The sequence below is a fragment of the Panthera uncia genome, chromosome D1 (genome assembly GCF_023721935.1).
Source record: "Panthera uncia isolate 11264 chromosome D1, Puncia_PCG_1.0, whole genome shotgun sequence".
NCBI lineage: Eukaryota > Metazoa > Chordata > Mammalia > Carnivora > Felidae > Panthera > Panthera uncia.
Window position 1 is genome coordinate 11,762,090 of NC_064808.1, and position 15,458 is coordinate 11,777,547.

The 15,458-nt window shown below is 54.7% G+C and overlaps 1 protein-coding gene across 1 annotated transcript; it reads right to left on the bottom strand.

Moving 5' to 3' along the window:
* Window positions 1–670: 670 nt before the first annotated feature.
* Window positions 671–11,079, bottom strand: SMTNL1 (smoothelin like 1). Its single transcript, XM_049646644.1, has 8 exons — window positions 11,056–11,079; window positions 8,252–8,929; window positions 7,863–7,995; window positions 7,718–7,772; window positions 6,167–6,325; window positions 5,889–6,003; window positions 5,611–5,762; window positions 671–1,285 (listed from the first exon to the last, which is right to left on the bottom strand). The coding sequence occupies exons 1-8, from the start codon at window positions 11,077–11,079 to the stop codon at window positions 1,141–1,143; spliced, it is 1,461 nt and encodes a 486-aa protein (XP_049502601.1). The 3' UTR covers window positions 671–1,140.
* Window positions 11,080–15,458: the final 4,379 nt, after the last annotated feature.

The following is a 15,458-nucleotide window of genomic DNA, read 5'->3' on the forward strand; positions in this document are numbered from 1 at the left end:
TGAGGCTGAGGGTTAGCTCCATGTACGAGAAAAGGTGTGGCCCTGTTCCCCAGAACTGGTGGCTCTCTGGGCTTCGAGCTTCACGTAACCCCAAACACTGTGGGCAAAGCTGGCCATGAGGGACTAGGCTGTCAACATGCTCCCACTTTACAGATGAGGCAACTGAAGCCCAGAGTGCTTCAGTGGGTTCCTGGGTCCGCTCTGCCAATCAGGGCAGAGTCCACACCTCCTGCCGCAGTGCCAAACCGGCTGGATTTCATTTGTGTTTTTCACGAGCTGTTCTCATCCACACACAAAGCTCCAAAAGACTGATAGAGCCAGACAGGATTGTCAGCAGGAAATTATAAGCAGCTCAGGGGGTGCGTCTCTAATGAGCAATAGAAAAAACAAAGCCAAGCCAAATCTTCAGCCCAAGCAGAAGGGATTAACTTAACCCGGAGGAAGGACTTTCAGGGGCCAGTGGTTCTAGGCTGTGGGAAAACCAGCACTTTAGACACAAATGTAGGGTATCTTTGAGTTGAGGGAATCGCCCCAGGCCCCACTAACCTAGTTTGAAGTTTCTAGAGAATCTTCTAGCACCTGTTCTGGAATTCCCTAATTTGGGAGAAGTGTGGAAAGAGGGAAGAGAATCGGGAAAAACACCACCGATGGCTCAAAACATACAAATGCATTTACTTTCGGCCTCACTTATCGAACACTTGATGTGACAGGCACCGGGCAAAGCTTTCCATTCATTTCATCGTCTCGTTTAACCCTCCCAACAGGTCCACGAGGTGTGACTGTTCAGATGGTAAACTGAGGCTCAGAGAGGTTAACTCACTGGTCTGAGGTCACACAGCTGCTTAGTGGTGGGACCCAGGCCCTCGTACTTTCCCGAACGGTGTCGTGGTTGTTGAGAAGATCGTGTCCGGTGAGGAAGCCCGGCGGCCGGGCTTCATTACCCCAGAGTGAGCGAGGTTCCTGGGTGGGGGGGTGTAGGGTGCACCGAAGGGCCAGACAGGATTTTACAAAAGTACCTTTAATGCGTTTAAGACTGATGCCACCTGCCCTCGCTCGAGCCCCAGCTCCAGCGGCCTCGGGGGGCCGTGGCCGGTCAGCCGGGCGTCCCGCCCCCCTCCGCCTGCAGCGCCGGTCAGCTCCTCATTTCTTCTTGGTCTTCACCAGTCCCTTCTGCACCAGGCTGCGGTACAGCTCCTGGATGTAGGTGTAGACGCACTTGGAGTCGGGCACTGCCAGCCGCACCATGTCGTCCACCTCCAGCAGCTGGGCACAGTCGGCCAGTTTCCTGAGGGGCAGGGGTGGGGGTTGGTGAGGAGCAGAGCCAAAGCCGAAGGGTGTGGGGGGCAGGGGGAAAGGGGGGCAGCCCAGCAAGGATGAAACCCACAGAACTGTGTGTTGGAGCGGGGAGGTCGTCTCGGCCGGCCGTCCTATTGTACAGACGAGATCACTGAGGCCCTCGCGGTCCACACTCAAACGCAGCTTGGCCTGATTCCAAAGCCCCTGTTTTCAGTGCACCGTGCATGCTCGTGTGGGAGGACCCCTGGTTTCCAGTTCTGCATGCTCGTATGGGAGGACCTCTGGTTTCCAGTTCTGCCTTAACCTGCCCCTTCCACGTGCTGGCACACCTGTCATCTGGGCGGCCAGGCCCCTCGGTAAGAGTTTAGAGCATGGAACCCCAGTCCTAGCCAGAGCGCGGCTCGCATCATCTGCACCATCGCAGTCTCCATATTCATGCAGTCTCTACGTGTTTCCTGAGGACCTACTATGTGCCGGGCACTCGCGTGGGGAATTCAGCACCGTGCAAAACCCAGACTCCCTCACTCGTGTCGCTGACAGTCTTGTGGCAGAAGACAGGCAGTAATCAAACATGCCACAGACAGCGCGTCAGATGGTGAGAGGTGCTACAGAGAAATAAGGCAGGGAAGGGAGATAGAGTATATCCCTATGTTAGGGGGTGTTTTTTTTAATAGGGTGCTCAGGGAAGGCTTCTTAGAGTAAATCATGTGCGTGTCTGAGGGAAGAGGATTCCAGGCAGAGGAAACAGCATGTGCAAAGGCCCTGAGGCAGGAGTGCTTCGAGTGTTTGAGGGACTGCATGGAGTTTAGCAGCAAGTCCTCTTTTTCTAACTTCCCGGCTGCTCTTCAGGGCCATGTGCTGCTGGCTTTGCTGAAGCCGATAATCGGAGCAAACCACTGTTGGGGCCTTGGTACCACATGCCATGTACTTTATCGGGGCTTCCCCAGGAGTGGTCTCATGTACTCCCCGCCTCCATCCTCAACCAGCAGAAGAGGAGCTGGAGACTCAGAGCATTTGGGGGATTTCCTCAAGGTCACAGTGACACAGCTGGAATTCAACCCTAAGCCTGTCCCTGGCACCCTTGCTGTGCAGCTGGGTCTCGGTGGTCCCAGTCTGCCAACCTGCCATGGGTGCCGACCGTAGGCGAATCTGGGGGCCCGGCAGAAATCCTCTCTCGGGGCTCACGACGGCTGGGCTGAAACCCAAGCTGGACTGGCCTGAGAGTCAGGAGGGAGGCACAGACTGGAAGATTTCCTGGAATGGGCTATGCTCCCTGCCGCCCAATGCGGTCGTGTCAGCTCTGGGGTGTGGGTCAGGGTGCTGGTCCCCTACACGGGAGAAGCTTCATTCCCGCAGGGCCTGGGGGGTGGGGCCGGGCTCCTCGGGCAGCACGGGTGATGGAGCCCTCTGGGGGCCGGGGCACTGCTGTTCCCCCTCATCCCAGGATTCCGTGGTGATCAGGTGAGTTCTCGAACGGGGCAGTGGGAGGCGATGGCTGTGGCAGGGGCCCCCTTACTTTGCACACCTCATCACACCAAACCCAAAGAAAAGCGAAGTCAGCCGCCAAGAGTCACAGCGCTGAGAAGGAGGGGGCAGGATTCGAGCTCGGCATGTCGACCTCTGCATCCTCCAGCCCCACGCATCCCCACCAACATCCTTCCCTTTTTGCTCCTGTCCGATGCTTCTTGGCAGCTCGGCATCATCACCTGATAGTTCAGTTTGCCTGCCTGCAGCTCTGGCTTGGAACCATGGCCCGGCAGCAGCAGGAGGAGGACAATGACCTGTGTCCTGCAGGCCGGGGACACGTGGTTCCTGATGTTCACTCAGAGTTCTCAGTCTCGACTGGGGGGGTTCACTCCCATGTCACGGCCCTGCCACTGCCCTCCTGTGTGAACTAGGATGTCGAGTGACCCCACTACTGCTACCCACACCGTAAGACTGCTGACAGGATAGAATGAGAGGGGACCCAAGGAAAGCGCTCAGCATGACACCCAGCACCTAACCACCCTCAAGTCATGGGGCTTCTTGTCATCATGACAGGTGCTTCTGAGCCCAGAGCAGGACGGGGTGCTCCTGACCTCCTCGGCTTCCCACCCCAGGGCACTCACTCCATCCCTTGGCAGGAAAACGTGAACCTGAAAGGGATCTTCTGGAATATCAAGGCTGATGGTTTTCCAATTGCATCCTTGGTGCCCGAGGGCCCCATACATATGCCTCAGGGAGCATCCTGGGAAGGGTGTTGGGTGCTGAGCTGGTGTGCTCCAGGAGCCCCTCCCGACCTAGAAAGGTCCCCCCTTGAGTGACGACATTGATAGACCATGAAATCGAAGACATAAGCAAGCTGATAGAGAGTGGAAAATGGTGAGGTTAATGGATTAGAAGTCCCCATGGGGCAAAAAATGTCTTGCAGTGACGGTGTTAAACCAAGTGAGTTAGAAGGGCAAGGGGTGGGGACAGGTAGAGCGCGGAATGTCTGAGAGCAAGATTTTGCACGTGGTATAGTTATTGGCAGAAACTCATAACCATGAGCAGGTGGCTGAGGAGAAGAGGGATGAGCTCAAATAACCAAGAAGCCAGAGGGTTCTAATGATTCATGTTAACGGGTCACGTGGTCCAATGTCATCCAGGCTGTGGACAACTATCGTTTGGGTTAGGACATGTTTTGGGCCTTCTGTGCCCATTTGATTACATACGCGTTACAGCCATGAACGTCAAGCTCTATGAATGAGATTGTGTTTGAAGCAATATCTAAATTTCATAAGGAAAGTGTTATTTAGTTAAAGGAAAGTTTAAAAAAATAAAAAGTCCCCATTTAATCCGTTTTATATGTTGGGCATTCACTTAATATTTTGTGTGAGGAACCTGCTGGAAAAGAAAGACCCCATTTGAAAAGCACAGCTCAGGGGCGCCCAGATGGCTCAGTTGTTTAAGTGTCCAACTCTTGATCTCGGCTCTGGCCATGAACTCACGGCTCATGAGATAGAGCCCCATGTAGGGCTCTGTGCTGACAGTGCAGAGCCTGCTTGGGATTCTCTCTCTCCCTCTCTCTCTGCCCCTCCCCTGCTTGCGTTCTTTCTCTCTGTCTCAAAATAAATAGGGGCGCCTGGATGGTTCAGTCGGTTAAGCGTCCGACTTCGGCTCAGGTCACGATCTCACGGTTCGTGGGGTTCGAGCCCTGTGTCGGGCTCTGTGCTGACAGCTCAGAGCCTGGAGCCTGTTTCAGATTCTGTGTCTCCCTCTCTCTGACCCTCCCCTGTTCACACTCTGTCTCTGTCTCAAAAATAAATAAATGTTAAAAAAATAAAAATAAACAAATAAATAAACTTTAAAAATATGTTGAAAGAAAAGAAAGAAAGAAAGAAAGAAAGAAAGAAAGAAAGAAAGAAAGAAAGAAAGAAAAAAAGTACGGTTCGGCCTCACTCTTCCCGTTTTGCCCACAGGGGACACACAGGCCCAGAGTTGGGAACGTTGCTGCCTTAGGCCCAGAGTTGGGAACGTTGCTGCCGGCAGGTTGGTGGCCAGGTCTGGACTCGATGAGAGGGCTCAGCGTTCCAGACCAAGGTGTTTGCTAATGTCCCTTGTGACCTATTTCCTGTCCCAGGGCTTTGGGGGTGCCCTCGTGTCTACTCCGGGGCCTCAGAGTTGCCCTCACTGGCGACATCCTCTGCAGAGTCTATTGCCACCAGGTGGCTCAGAATCATAATCATCATAAAAAGTGTGATGTCATTCATCAGAATAGAGGAACGACAGCTAAGATTTTTTTTCGAAGGGTTTGCCGTGGTTGAGGCATGGTTATACTTTACTTATTTACCCAGTTCTCACCGTAATCCTGCAACGGAGGAAATGCTGTGCCCATTTTAAAGATCAGAATGTGAAGGCTCAGAGAGGTACAGGAGCCTGTCCAAGGTCACACAGCTAACAAATGGCAGAGTCAGACTGTGGCCCCAAATCTCAGCCACCAGCCTGTCGAAAACAGCAGGCCAGCTTCTCCTCTCTTTCTTACCCTGCCTGCATTTTCTTTCGGGCACCTACCCCCGCTGCTGGCATTACATTTCACACGGGGTGTGTGTTTATGATCCGTCCCTCCCTTTAGGATGTAGGCCCTGGCAAACAGGGATTTTGCCGAGTTCATCTACTGCTACGCCCTGAAACAGTTCCCGGCCGTCACAAAGTGTCTGCTGGGTTCACTAGCGTGTGGCCACGGCCTCCCTCTGACCACCCCACTCCCCAACCCGGGTGAATGCAGCACGCGCCTCAGCGGCTCCCAGGCTCCCCCCACCCCCTCCGGTACTGCCACGTGTGGCCGCGGCTTACTCAGCGGTAGAGAAGGCCAGGGTGAGGTTGTGTCGGCGCTGTGAGGGCTCCAGGGCAGCGTAGTCGAAGGCATCGGGGAAGAACTTGTGGATGAGGGCGCAGAAGGCCATGCCACTGCTCCAGCTGGAGGAGAAGTTCTGGATGTCCACGTGCTGCAGGGGAGGGAGCCCAGAGCAGGCCTTGGTGAGCCTGGACGTTGCCTTGGGGCTCGGCCCCGCTCAGACCTGCCGCCCCAGGGAAGGGTCCCCTGCCCCACATCGCCCCTGCTCCGTGCCCACCTCGTAGTTTCTGGTCATGGCCCGGCACCACTCCAAGAGCATGTTCTTGACACTGCCAATGGCTGCCCCCGCTGCCTTCGTGTTTCGAAACAGGGCCGTGGGGCCCGAGGCTGCCCTGCAGGGAAGGGGTGGGATGGAGAAGGCCAGGCCAAAGACGTGAGACCCCACAGGAGGTCCCATCAGGGAGGAGCCCCGGACCCAGGCATCAGTGCCCCCACCTCGGCCGGGCCTTCCCTCCGCGGTTCCCTGGGGAAAGCCCAGCGCAGCCCGCACCCTACCCTCCGAACTTGTCCACGATGGCTTTGCGGTTCTGTGCACGGGGCCCCCGGGGCCGGGCAGGGGCCGACACCCTGCGCTCCGGTGCCTTCTCTTTCTTCTTCTCCTGTGAGGGAGGAGGCTCCGTGGGAGTCTGGGGTGCATCGCTGGGTGAAGACTCACTGTGGGGAAGGTTCAGAGAAGTGTGAGAGGGGCTGGGAGCCGCCACTATAGGGTACAGGGCGGGGGGCAGGGGGCTGGCCAGGGTGGGAGCTCCCTGCACCCACAAGAGGCCTAGGAAGCTGAGGTCCCCACTCCCTGAACACATTTTCTCTGTGCCCAGCACTGGGAGGCGGGTCAAGACGGGATGATGAAGTTCAGTGTAACTTTGGGAGCATGTGGTCTGGTGAGATATGTGGGCGGAACTAAGATAAGTGTGACGTCTGACGGGAGTTTGAATCCTGGCTTTGCCTCTTATTTGATCTTGGGACTATCCTGTCACTTCTCTGAGTCTCAGCATCCTCGTCTGTAAACTGGGGACGAGAAGAACTACCTAAGGGGGCTCTACGGCTTGAGAGCGAGGGGGAGTGGAGAACACCCAGCTCTGCCTGTCGCGTAACTGTCCGAGTGCTCAGAGAACACTGACCCATTACCTTTCCCTACAAAAGCGACACGGAGGTGAATTTCAGGTCAAAATAAAGGAAGCTTCTTCTAATGGGTTAAGTTACGCGATGGCAAGAAAGCTCTCACTTTATCCAGCACCTGCTGTGTGCCAGGCACTGTGCTAAGGGCTTTATACATTTTATTTTTATTTTTTGAAGTTTATTTATTTATTTTGAGAGAGATGGAGACAGGGCCAGAGGGGGAGCGCAGAGCCTGACGCGGGGCTCGAATTCACGAAACCGCGAGGCCATGACCTGAGCCGAAACCACAAGTCGGTGCCCCACCAACTGAGCCACCCAGGCGCCCCTATACATTTTCTTTTCAAGTAATCTCTCAGCCCAGCGTGGGTCTCGAGCTCATGACCCCGAGATCAAGAGTTGTATGCTCTACCGACTGAGCCAGCTGGGCGCCCCAAGCGCTCTGTACATTTTATGTGACTTAAGCCCCACAGTAATCCTCCGAGGTAGGCATGGTCACGGTGCCCACTTGGCAGAGGAGGAGAAAAGTGACAAAACCAAGGTCACACAGTTGGTAAGTGGCAGAGTCATGGTCTGAACTCAGGCTTTCTGCTCATGCTCTGTGGGTCGTGCTGACGTTAGGGAATGTGCCGAGCCACTCGACGAGGAGCCCCGTGGACGAGGAGCCCCGTAAAGATCTGTCAAGGACGCCGAGGACGAGGAGGCTTTAGCAGGGGAGTGGGAGCGAGTGGACGAGGCATGCTCCCCCCTCCTTTGCTCCCATTCTCCGGCTCCTTTGGTTTTGTGGGCTCTGCCCTGGGACAGGGGACCGAAAGCCAGGAATCCTAGAGCATCTCAAGTTCAGGCACCAAGGAGACCCAGGCTCGGGGGTAGACTTTGAAAGGAGCGTGTGGTAGAGGGAGTTGGAGCTGGGGCCCCAGACCTTGACATTACCTGGCCGAAGGACTGGTCTCTCCCGAAGCTGCTGCGGTGTCTGGACCCAACCCACCTGGAGGAAGGGAAAGGGAGGGAGAGAAGCTGGAGCTCCCCTGTCGTGTTGTCTGCGCCCCCCTCAGGGGAGCTCCTTGGACTCACTCACCTGGGCTGAGGCCACTGCCCTCCTCCTTGGGGCTCTCCAGCCACTCCTCGGGGGAGCTGGGAATCACTCCTGCTCCTTCCTCCGACTCTCTCTCCACACCCTGGTCCTGCTCTTCCTGGGGACCACCTGACTCCTGGAACAAACACGATCTGTGAGGGCTCATGGGCACACAAGCACCTGCCCAAGGCTTCGTGAGGACTGCAGAAAGATCTAGAAGGCAGCCTGGGGCCACGGGGCTACGTCCCCCACCCCAGGCTCTCAACGTCAGTGGGAAGACTGGACTTTCTCAAAGGAACAACGGGGGGCGGGGCGGGGGCTTGCTTCCTGGGCTGCCGGGGACTCCAGAACACCGTGGGGGCCTCCTGCCTCCCCTCCTTTGCCTGACTCACCGCCTCCTTCACGTCAGCCTCCTGAGGCTCAGCCTCGGCCTCCTCCTCTTCCACGGCAGCCTTCGTCTCCAAGTCCGACCCGGCCTCTGGGGCACCCGCTTTCCCTTGAGCTTCCGCTCCAGGCCCCTCTGGCTTGTCGCTCTCCTCCTGAGAGGCCGCTGTGGCCTCCTCCTTCCCATCAGCCTCCTCGGCCCCAGTCTCGGCCTCCCGCTCCCCAGTGGCCTGCTTGGGCTCAGCCTTGGCCTCCTCACTCACACGGGCTTCCTCCCTAGATTCAGGCTCGGCCTGCTTCTCGTCAGCCTGCTGCTTCTCGGAGGCCGGCGTGGTCTCCTGCCCTTCCTTGGCCTCCTTGGGGTCAAGCTGGGTCTCTTCCTTCCCATCAGCGGTCTCCTGAGGAGCCGCCGTGATCTCTTCCTTCCCGCCGCCCTCCCTGTGAAGTTCTGCCTCCCCTTTGGCTTCTACCTTGACCTCATCCCACCCGTTTGCTTCCCCTTGAAATTCAGCTGACGTGCTGGCCTCGGCCAGTGCTCTTTCCGGAGGCCCCTCTTTGAGGATCTTCTCCGCTGTGGCTTTGGCCTCCTTTTCTGCAGAGGCTCCACCTCCCTGCGTCACCGGGGCCTCTGCGGCTGGGGAGACAGTGGTCCCGTCCTTGGAGGGCTCCCCTTCCTTGTGCTCCATCTCTGGAAAGTGGAGACAAGCAGACCTGGTCGTGCCCCATTGCCGTGTGAGGTGAAGGCCCCACGCGCGGAAAGCGCTGGCCCCAGAGTCTGGAGGCCTGCTGTTTAGTCCCGGGTCCCCCAATGCCTGGGCTTGTGACTTGAGCAAGACATGATGTTTTCTCGCTGTGATAAAGTGAAGGGGTACAGCGCTGTACCCCAAAGGGGTACAGGGCCACGGTGACTTGACATTGGATGGCGCCCCCCTAACAGCCCTCTGCGGGCTGTGGCTTGGGCTCTAGAGAACATTAGATCCTATGATTCCTCTTCAATGAGTTTGCCTCTTTCTGAAGAAGCCAATGAGATGGTTACAATGTGTACAATGTGGTGCGGACATCCGGGAACACCTGTGGCACAGAGGCTACTCTCCCGTTTTAATGGAGCCCAAAGCAGGCGGGAGTATATAGATAGAATGTGATAGGGCTGTTCTGTTTCCACTGTACTTATGTTTACAGTTCCTTTCTCTTCTTGGCCGGTGATATTGAGTGTCCATTTCCACTAGGGAGATAAGGTTTCTTTTAAAAATACATTTATTGAATTTAAAAATAAGTTAATTCAAAGGAAAGCATTCAGGAAAGGATACAGGTGGTACAGATGTGGCTTAATTCTGGGGGTGGTGTAAAAATGCCAGAAATCTGGGAAAACCTGGGCCAGCTGGTGTCTGGGTCTCTTCCAGCTGCCCCAGCTTTGGCACAGTCCACCTGTGGTTCTCAGAAAAGCCGGGCCTGGACACGGAAGAGTTTGTTTTGGTGAAGAATAGAAACGTACTCTCCCTAACCTCTGCCAGAGACATCTGAGCCTCCGACTGCCAGGGATGAGTCGGGGGAGAGGGACATTATGATACCTCAACGTGAGGTTCCCTATCCAAGTACTGTACCTACTGTAGGATGTACAAAAACAGGTGGGGGGGGGGGACAGGGCCACCTCCTTCATCCCCCTACCCTTCTTGGGTGTCTGTTTACAAAGAAAACAATCCTCAAATAGTGTTCAGGGCATGACTCAGACGGTAAGAGAAGTAGGCGCTCCTGTCACTGGCTAAAAATACCTCCTGCCCTCTGCGACGCCACCATTCTGGGCGACGGTACCCAGGGCACCCGGGCAGTTGGGACAGGGGCAGGAAGACAGGCAGACTGGTGACAAGGCTCTGTTCCTGCCACCCACTCGGGTCTTACTGCCTCCAGTCCGGATCCCTGGGGTCCCTGGATTCGGTGCCCCCACCATTTCTGAGGAAGCCGGCTAGAATTTACAAAGATGCTCGCACCCCTCCCGCTAGAGCCCCTTCATGGTTGAGCGGCTCCAGCAATGGATTAACTGGAAACTAACCAGCAGGATGGAATGCACATCAGCAGGGAGCCAGGAGGCTGAGAGCTGGCTTGACCCCCCATCTCCTGGTCGCTCCCTCTGAGACCTGAACAGACCCTTTCCTTCTCAAGTGCTCAGTTTTCACTGACAAACATAGGATTCATCTAGATCAGGTTTTCCAAACTGTTCTGTGGAAAACGAGGGCCTCCTGAGACATTAATAGGGGCTGGGATTGGGGGGATGTAGTCTCTGGCTGAGGTTATTCCAGAAACGGCCTACTCTTTACCCTTTTAGAGATACACAACTTCTTTAGCACGTAAGTGGATTCTAGATACCCCATAGTAAGGGAAATCTTAACTTTGGCGCGCCTGGGTGACTCAGTCTGTTACGCATCCGATTTTCTTTTCTTTCTTTTTTTTTTTTAAGTAGGCTCCACGCCCAAGGTGGGCCTTGAACTCACAACCCTGAGATCAAGGGTCACGTGCTCTACCGACTGAGCCAGCCGGGTAAGTGCCCAGAAGGGAGCGCTCGGCACACATCAGCTCGTAATGTCCTGACCCAGCCACGAGGGCATTTAGTTGGTGAGACAAGGCAGAGAGAATGGAAGGCCAGTAAGATGTCCACAAGCCCCTTTTACACCTCGAAGCACGGTGGTGCTTGGCGGAGACATAGGGGAGGGCTGCAGCCATCTTTCCCTTTGTCTACATGCCTCACACTGTGGGGGAGGCAGGGGTGGGGAAGGACGGGCAGGTGCGCGCACACACACACACACACACACACACACACCCCTCCGCCGTCCTGTGTGTTCATCACCTCAGCTTTCCGCCCCGCAGGCTCGTCATAAATAGATAAGGAGTGAAGAGACTCAGGAGGTGAGAAGCCAGGATAGCACCATCCCACCCCAACACTAACGATTCTACAGGAGGTTGACAGCTTATGGTGTGGTGCCCTGTTCCACCTCACTCATTCCTCGCTCTTGCCCTTTGGAAGTAGGCGTTACGGGCCCCATTTTACAGATTGGGCACTTGAGGCTCGCGGAGTTGGAGTCCCTTGAGTAAAGTCACAGGACAATTGAATGGCTCAGCCATATCTAGAATCCAGGTCTCCTGACAACCAGCCTGGCACTTCCGCCCACAGGGATGCGGCTCCCACCAGCTCCCCAGCCAGGGGCCCAGAGTGAGGGCCACCCCGCTGGCAGGCGAGGGCGGTTGGCTGTGGCTGACGAGTGCAGCTCTCTCTCTACCATGCATGGCAGGCGCTGTCCTCCCTCCCTTCCTCCCTCTTCTCGTCCCTTCCTCCTTCCTCCCCAGGAAGCCTACTTTTGTATCCCTTTCCCTCTCTGGGTTTCTCTCGGCTGACTGGGAGAAAAAGAACCCAGGAGCTGGAGTCCCAAGCTGCAAATGCTGTAGACAACGCTTTATGGTTCTGTTCATGAGACCCCGAACCCCTGCCTCCCACCCTGTCTTCTGGTGGTCCTGAGGCTGCCACCATCCCCCACGCCAGCCAGTGACCCTCCCTTGGAGAAACCAGTCTCAACTGCTTAGAGAGTCTGCCTCCCACCCCAGCTGGCCTGGACTCCCAAGACCCTCTCTGCCCCTGTCCGGTCCTCCCTGTGAATGGCCACCTGTGGGCTGATCTCTAGTTTGCCCAACACCTTAGGGCTGGGTCCCTGACCTCTGGCATCTAAAGAGAGCTGACAAAGAGGTGGAGAGGGTTAGCGAAGAGCCTGGATTTCTCCGACTCTGGGGCTCTGCGTAGAGGCTCCAGGCCTTGGGAGGTGGGAGAGGGGTTGGGCAGCTGGAGGGGGCCACTTAGAAACGGCTGGGGCTTCTCCTACCTGCGTGGCCTCTGCCTGGGGGCTTGGAGCTGTCTCCTTCCTCCAGCTGAGCGGCCTCACTCCCCGGCTGCCTTTAGCCCCAGCCAGTGGCCTCCAGCCCCCAGCTCCTAGGTCTGCCCCTCCTCCTCCCCCCTCACACCCCACCCCCACCTCAAGAGCCTCGGGTCCAAGGAGAGCATTGTTTACTGCCCTGTTGGTACAACACTTTCCCTTGGCCTAGGAGGCTCAGATTTCCCGTGAAGATTTGACAGGTGGCACCTTTCAATCACAGCGCGTCTTTCCTGCCCTGACCCCGGGGGCATCCATCCTGTGGCCACCTTTCTTCCCACTGTACTTGCCTGGCCCTGGTCACCCCGCAGACCATCCGCAGGCCCATGTGGAATATGGTCACCAGCCCTCTGGCCTCGCTGGCCCATCCACAGCCCAGGCTGGGACTCCCCTGTTCCCTCTGCCCCCACACCCCTACCCCATGTTCCTTTAAATAGTCTTTTACTCTTCTACAGACGGCAACAGCTGCTGAGGGGTGGGCTGCAAGGGGCCTAACGGGACAGCTGCCCACAGTGGGGGTGTCTCAGGGGCTCACACTGCACAGAGGGATGTGGGAGTGGGGGGGAGGGGCGAACAGGTGAGGAGGGATGGCCCAAGCTGACGGATCGCTGGGCTTAGAGTCTAGAAAACACAGGACTGAATTCTGTTTTAAGCTGAAGGGACGGGTACATAGGAGGCTCTGAACACATTTTTGTACTGAGTTGGGATTTTTGCTCAGAAGAACAGATCATGCCTTCTCTAATGTGTCCTGTGATGTAAGAGAGGTATACTCTGGGAGAATGTGTGCAGGGCACGCCCCTGTCACTGCTGAAACCTGGGATCCCCGCCACCACCTCCCCCAGCCCCTTCCACTCTGGCCTCTTTTCTGTCCCTCAAATAAGTTCATTCCTTTCCACACTCACGGCTGTCACCTTTTGGCTTCTGCCCTTCGCGAGACTGTTCATCCTTCTCAGGCTGCTCTCACCTCAAATTCTGTTCCCTCAGAGACCCTCCATGGCTTCAGTTCCTCTCCATCACTTCAGCCTGTTTTATTTTCTTCATAATATTTACTGGAATCCAAAACTGGGTTATTTATTTCCTTATTATCTGACTCTCACTGGACTGTAGGCTCCATGAAGGCAGGGACTTTATCTCCCATGCTCATGACTGTGTGCCCAGGGTCTAGCAAACTGCCTGGTTCGTATGAGGTGCTCAATAAACATATATTGAATAAATAAATAGGTTAATAGAAGGTCATGGGAGGGGGAGGGGGCAATCCCGTGGGGCTTAGAGGCCACTGTAAGGATGTTGGCTTCTGCTCTGTGATTGGGAGCCAGTGGACCCTTTCAGGTGGCGAAGGACATGATCTAACTTTAGTTGTTGACAAGATGACTCTGGTTGCTGTTTTGAGAATAGACGGAGTCGGGGGGGGCGGGGGGCATGAGCGGAGATGGGGAAAGCAGTCAGGACATTACTGCAGTAACCCAGGTGCAAGGTGGTGGTGGCTTGGACAGGATGGTCAGCGCTGAAGTTGAGGGGAAGTGATGAGGAATGGTGACAGAGGATAACAGCGATCAAGACTGTGCCCGCTTTGTCTCCAAGCTCATAGAATGGCCATTCTGTTCAAGCCATTGAGAGTCTAACTCTCTCGTCTCCTGCTCATCTCAAAGGAGTCCACCTGGGCTGTCTTTGTATTCTGTACACCTCTCATGAGTGGTCAGGGCCCATGTAAGATTCCGGGTGACAAGCCAGCATCCCTTCCTTTGGGGTTGAGGTCTCAACCAAGAGGACAATACTGTTCCACGGTGAGTCACAAATACACAAGTCCCTTCTGGGAGGCTGTGGGGCTCGGAAGGGGTGGAACACGGTAGAGCGAGAGGCCAGAGGTTCAGCATGGTGCTGACAGAGGTCAGCAACTGTAGCTGATGTGTCTGGATTCCAAAGATGGTGTATCTGGATTCTGGAAGGTTAGGGCTGTGTAAACTATTTGTTTACGTTTATTTATTTTGAGAGGGGAGCATGCGTTGGGGAGGGGGGCAGCAGAGAGAGAGGGACACACAAAATCCCAAGCAGGCTCCACAATGTCAGCATAGAGCCTGATGTGGGGCTTGAACTCACAAAACATGAGATCATGATTTGAGCTGAAATTGAGAGTCAGATGCTTAACCAACAGAGCTACCCAGGTGCCCCAATAAGGAGGGAGTACTCAAGGTTAAATCTTACATAACCATCTGCAATATCAAAGCCAGGAAATGGACACTGGAACAATGGTTTGTATAGTTTTATGACATCTTATATGCTTAGATTTGTATAAACACCTCCACAGTCAGGATGCATAGCCCTTCCATCAACACAAAGCTCTCCCTGCGCTACCTCTTTGTAGGCACCCCCCCCCCCCCACACACACCAACTCTACCCTGTAACCATTTATCTCTGTCTCTATAATTTTGTCACTTTGAGAATATTATTTAAATGGAATCATACAGTATGTAACCTTTTGTAACACCTAATAAAAATCCCATCAAGGAAGCAGATAACTCTTGTAAGAACCCATTCCTTTTCCCATGCACTTTCTTAATATTCCATAATATGTTGGCTATAATATCAAAAGCAAAAACCAGCACAACGTGTGTCCACTAAAATATGTGTGCAATATTCACGGAAGCATTGTCATAATAGCCCCAAACTGGAAACAACCCCAAAGTCTATCAACAGGTGAATGGATAGATGAATTGTAGCTTATTCATACAAGCACTAGACAGCATTAAAAAAAAGAATAAAAGATAGACACAACATTGAGCTAAAGAAGCCGGGCACAAACCAGAAAATAATGTATAACTCCATTCACATGAAGTTCAAGAGTGGGCAACAGAAGTCAGAATAGGGCATCCGGGCGGCTCAGTTGGTTAAGTGTCCAACTCTTGGTTTCAGCTCGGGTCACACTGTCACGATTTGTGGGATCGTGCCCCATGTCTGTCTATGCTGACAGTGTGAAGCCTGCTTGGGATTCCCTCTCTCACTCTCTCTCTCTCTCTGCCCTCCCCCTCTGTCCCTCAAAACAAATAAATAAAACATTAAAAAAAATAAGTCGGAATAGTGGTTAACTTTGGGAGAGGGGTTATTGACTGGGAAGGAACATAAGATACTTTTTTTTTTTTTTTTAAGAGAGAGTAAAAGCAATAGCTAGAGAGAGAGAGAGAGAGAACACATTTGGGAGAGGGGCAAAGGGAGAGAGAGAAAGAATCCCAGGCAGGTACCATGCCCAGCCCAGAGCCCCACATGGGGCTCTTTCATGACCATAAGATCATGACCTGAGCTGAAATTA

What these genes read in the sequence shown, in the direction of transcription:
- SMTNL1 (XM_049646644.1), bottom strand. Translation starts at nt 11,079, where the DNA reads ATGAACACACAGGACGGCGGAGGG. An exon ending in GGGCAGTGGCCTCAGCCCAG is followed by an intron (nt 7,773 to 7,862) that starts GTGAGTGAGTCC and finishes CCCTTCCTCCAG; the next exon opens with GTGGGTTGGGTCCAGACACC. An exon ending in GAGACCAGTCCTTCGGCCAG is followed by an intron (nt 6,326 to 7,717) that starts GTAATGTCAAGG and finishes CCTTCCCCACAG; the next exon opens with TGAGTCTTCACCCAGCGATG.